Here is a 5,049-nt window from a genome sequence, read left to right on the forward strand (position 1 = left end):
ATTATCAAAGTGGGCACAGATACTACTGGGCAAAATGTCACTGCTGCAGTGAATTTGGCACCCTTTCTGGAAAGAAAGAGGCCAGTCCTCACCACAAATGACATATAAAATCTAGAACTTTTTGTGAACATTGTTTATGTTTAACTTAGCAGAAAACAAGGACTGACATAAAAAGTTTTTATCAGTGTTTTTGCAGCATGCAAAATTTTCTGGTAGACTGGTAACTACTTCAAAGAGATCAGGAACCAAAATAAAAGTGATTAGGAAAGCATCCTTTAAATCTGAGCTGAAATGATGGCTTCTTTGCTTGTTTCCTTCTTTAGCTTGCTTGTTTGTTTTTTTTTTTTTTTTTTTGAAATCACTCTTGCTAATTGTCCTGCAGTCATGGTATGTACCAGATAGCCAAGAAAGCTGACATGGTGAAGTTATATACAGCATCCTTGTGACCTTTTTGCAGTGAAGATACATGTCTGTCCAATAAAGCCCAGGCCAAATGACAGTGACAGCTGTCTTGTGGCATTCAGTTTGAATTAAACAGGTTTGCTCACAAGTCAGGAGCAAGTGTTTCATTACAGACTGTGCACCAAGATCAGCATAAGCCCCCAAAAGTTAAACTTTCCCTCAGCAGCTATGGAAACTGTTCCGGTGGACTGAGATGCACTTCACAGGCTCCTCCCTGTCTCCTTGCTTTGACTTTCCCACCTCCTGCAGGCTGTCATCCTCTGTTGGCATTTGCATATCGCAAGGGAATAAAACCTCAGTTCTCTCAGGAGTGAACCAGAGTGTTATGGGAACTGAGCACTCGAAGAACAAGGAGCGAAGGAGTATGGTTTTCCTTAGGAAAGGCCCGAAGCTGCCCGCATGGGAGGATGCCCTTCTGGCAGGGAGAGAGCCCAAGTCACTGCTGAAACGGGGATTGCGTTATGTCAGCTTAAGCCTCATAATGAAAGGGATGACCAGCACGCCTGACTTCTTGTGGGGACTGCATGAGGTGCAGAAGCTGAACCTTTCACGCAACCAGCTGGTGGTGATTCCTCCTTCACTGGGGAAGTTGGACAGGCTGGTAGTGCTGAACTTGGGTGGCAACTGCCTCAAGTGCCTACCTAAGGAGATTGGGCTGCTGAGGAACCTGAAGGTCTTGTTCGTCAATATGAATTGCCTGAAAGAAGTGCCAGCAGAGCTCAGCTTGTGCAGGAAGCTGGAGGTTCTGAGCCTTTCACACAACTGCCTCTCACAACTGCCTTTGAGCTTCACCGACCTGACAAGTTTGAGGAAACTGAACCTCAGTAACAATCGCTTTGTGCAAATTCCCCTCTGCATTTTTGCCCTGAGAAGCTTAGACTTCTTGCACCTAGGGTCCAACAAGCTGGAAAACATCGCAGAGAGTATCCAGTATCTGGTCAATCTGCAAATCTTTATTGTGGAAAATAACAACATACGCAGTCTGCCGCGGTCCCTGTGCTACATCAGCTCTCTGGAGTTGCTGAACGCTGATTACAACGCCATACAGACCCTCCCAGATGACCTGTACCTGCTGCGCCGCCTGCGCCGCATTGCCTGGAACCCCATGGACAAAGGCCTCCACATCGCCCACAACCCCTTGTCCCGGCCCCTGCCCGAGGTCGTCGAGGGGGGGCTGGATGTCCTCTTCAGCTACCTCAGGGACAAAAAGGAGCACAACTGAGCTTCCGCTGAGCTTGGCATTAAGCTGTCATCAAGACTCAATTGCATCCGAGAGCTTTCCTGCACAGGCATTTCCACTTCATAATGCTCGGATTTTGAAGGCTATGGGTGGCTTTAGTAACAGTTGGAGGAAAGCAAGTAAAGTATGATGGTCTTGATTAAGTTTGGGAAGAGCAAACTTTCTAAAAATAGCCACCACTCTAACCTTGACTGTTGTGGTACTTGGGGGTTTTTATAGAAAAAAAGTACAACACAGTTGAGATAAAATATTTGCTCTTCATTTGACAGAAACCAATTAAAGCAGACTGCCAGAAATGCAGAAATGTATATTTGACAGCTATTAGGCTGAAGAAATAGTAATATAAGTTAGATTTTCTCTCTGTGATTGCAATTGCATTTCTACTCCTGCTCACTTCTTTATACACAGGTAAACCACGACATAAACAAATACTGCTGTCCAAGTGAATCTCAAGGAAAATGTTTGCTTTTGGCAGTGAATATATCCTGAGCTATATTAGCTCACAGACAATATATTACTGGTCAGTTCACTACCACTTGCTGTTTACCCCACAGCTGTGCTCTGGCCAGTATAAATTACAGGTAGAGATTGCCAGTGATGAGGCAATTTGCCAGTTCTTTGGAAGTAGATCCCAAACGTCCCCAGAGCTCCTACTTCCCCTGGTGAGACAAGCAGCCCTTCACATGGATCCTCCTAGGATGATGGCAGCAGTGCTTCACATCAGCTGGGAGCAGCATCTGCACAAAGCAGAGAAAGGACTGTGGCTTCTTCCCTCACACAAAGGATGGAGTTGCTCATTGCTAGATGTATAACTGCTCTCCTTTCCCGTATCTCTCAAGCTAAGCTATGAAGTGAGTTTACTCAGGAGGCAGCACATCTCCTAAATGTGAAATATTTCTTTCAGGAAAAGCAGGATCAACCCAGGCATCACCTTAAGTAAGAGCTTCAAAAACAAATAGTTATTTCTGGGATTTTCAGTATCAGCCAGTAGTATAAAAGTCAGGTCTTATGTGGTTTCTTATATTGATCTTCTGTGAATGTCCTTCATCAAAGTTTTATCTGGTAATAAAGAGGCAGTATGAAAGAGCTGTTAACAATTTATGCAACAGGGTTTTTTTGTTCCCTCACACCAGTATAAAACAGAAGCAGCTCTGCTGAAATCAGTTGAGATAAATGCTTGTAATGGCAGTGTAAGAGAGGAATGAAATTGTAATTCTTGAGCTAAGTATGAGTATTCAAAGCCATTTTCAAAGTGCTTCCTATGTCAAATCTCAAGAATTGATTATTTTCTAAAACTTAACTTTTTCAAAATTATGAAAAGCTGTGAAAGGCTGATCCTGCTTCTAGTAAAGTTAATGGACAATGCCTGGCTGAGGGAAAAACTCCTCAGCAGAGGTAGAAGCAGCCTGATAACAGCAGACAATTTTGTAATTCATAGGTACATGTGAGTAAACGCAGCACCTTTGGTCACACTGACATTATCGGTGTGATATTGAAGGCCAGCAATAAGGAATCGGTGCTCACAGACCCACCCTGGGTCTGCCTGCCCTGATATTTTATTGTGTTGGATTGTTTTGTTATGATTTGTTATCTTAATTGAGAATTTAAGTGCTAGGCCCAGAAATCAAAGTCTCCAAGTGTGCAGTTAAGGACAAATCTTATGTTTCTAGCAAACATGAAGCAATTTTGAAGGAGATTTTTGCTTAAGCATTAAGAAAACAAAGCAATAAAACAAATATTTTGTGATTTTTTTATAACTTAGTACATGTTTCAAATGCAAAAGTATTTTATGTGTAGCTTTACATATATTTATTTCACCCACGCAAAATTCCAAGTTTTTAATGAACAATGCATGTAATAAATTAATATGTGATTCCATTAGCAACAAGCAATAAAGCTGCAATTATTTTTAGAAATACCAACAGATAATTCTTGGAGGGGATTAGGGCCAGATTATTAACTTTTCTAAATGCCCATTTCATATCCCTAAGTCTGGCATGCACGTAAACACTGCAATATTGCTTTGCAGGAAAATTAGATGCCTATGGCATTAATCACCTGAAAAGATTTTCCACATGTCAGTACCCAGGATTATATGACACCGGATAGCCTCTGATATGATCTGACTAGAAGAGGCATGCACAGTAATTTACATGGAAGATATGAGGCTGGACTCTGTGTGTTCATTAGGATACCACTACAAGGGTGAGAAACACTGAACGATTCAGGAAAATGATCTCCAGACAGAGGATTAAAAGGCAAATTTGGACATAATCAAATGCATCTGCAAAAGCAGTTATAATATGAAGTGCAATACCAATAATTTAAAATTAAATTATTCAATTGAATAATAATGACGTTTTACTCAGGCTAATAAACCTTTGCAAGCATATGAAACACATAAAAGTGACTGCCTTTTTAAACAGAATAATAAAATTGATTGAATAAATGGTGCTTTAATGTATAATTCAGATTTTACCATTAAGAAAATAATTTCTACTGATCTGCTTTAGGTTTTTTTTTCATTCCTCAGTCACGGGCCCTGCAAATACCTTTCTCAGAGACACAGAAAATTATCTCTCACAAATGAGGGTAGTGTTCTGAATTCTTGCTGTAAAAAGAAAAGACTGTATACCACTGTTATTGTATAGAAATATGCATGAAAGGCAAATAATGGCATATGTATTTGCATCTGAGAGGGAGCATGATAGAAGAAGCAAGCAAGGGCACAGGAGGGAAATAGAATGCATAATGTCACGTGCTGGCTCTAGTTTTGAGCAGGGCATTAGAAAAGAATTGGTGGATCTCAGCGTTGTCATCTGATATTAGCTGTGCAGATGACAGGGAAAAAAGGAACTGAAAGGCTGCAGGGCCTCTAGTCATATCTCATCATATATGACAACAGTACCACTTCTGTGTGTGTGAAATGATACAAGTGATCAAATGATACAATTTTATAACCTTTCAGAGAACTGTGTGCAGAATATTACTCTTGTGCTGATGTTTTCTCATCCTAAGCCTCACAGCAGCATATCTTTTGATGCATCTATTATTTTTGGTGGTGGTAGTGTTCTAAAGGACTGGAAAATGAGGGATCCACCTCGTGGAGAGGATCCTTTTCTTGCACAGTGGCTTTTCTATGGCTGTCACTCAAAGAAGCTCTCAAGGTGCTTAGAAAAACTCGAGGTGGACAAAAGAAAGGGCAAAAAACAAGCACAAAGTAGAAAGAATATAGTCAGGGGTCAAGTTGGTTGGGATAAATGTAATATACAATAGGGCTATAGAATTTTCTTCTCAGCTGTCATCAATCACACTGGTTGTACATTTGTTCAGATCTGGTGGAAAGG

The 5,049-nt window shown here is 41.0% G+C and overlaps 1 protein-coding gene across 1 annotated transcript; it reads left to right on the top strand.

The window, feature by feature from the left end:
* The first annotated feature begins 312 nt into the window (after positions 1-312).
* On the top strand, positions 313-4,595 carry LRRC30 (leucine rich repeat containing 30). The gene has a single exon (XM_068192013.1). It carries the CDS (start codon positions 656-658, stop codon positions 1,682-1,684), a length of 1,029 nt encoding a protein of 342 aa, XP_068048114.1. The 5' UTR covers positions 313-655; the 3' UTR covers positions 1,685-4,595.
* The last annotated feature ends 454 nt before the right edge of the window (positions 4,596-5,049 follow it).

This window comes from Anomalospiza imberbis, chromosome 1 (assembly GCF_031753505.1).
Source record: "Anomalospiza imberbis isolate Cuckoo-Finch-1a 21T00152 chromosome 1, ASM3175350v1, whole genome shotgun sequence".
Lineage (NCBI taxonomy): Eukaryota > Metazoa > Chordata > Aves > Passeriformes > Viduidae > Anomalospiza > Anomalospiza imberbis.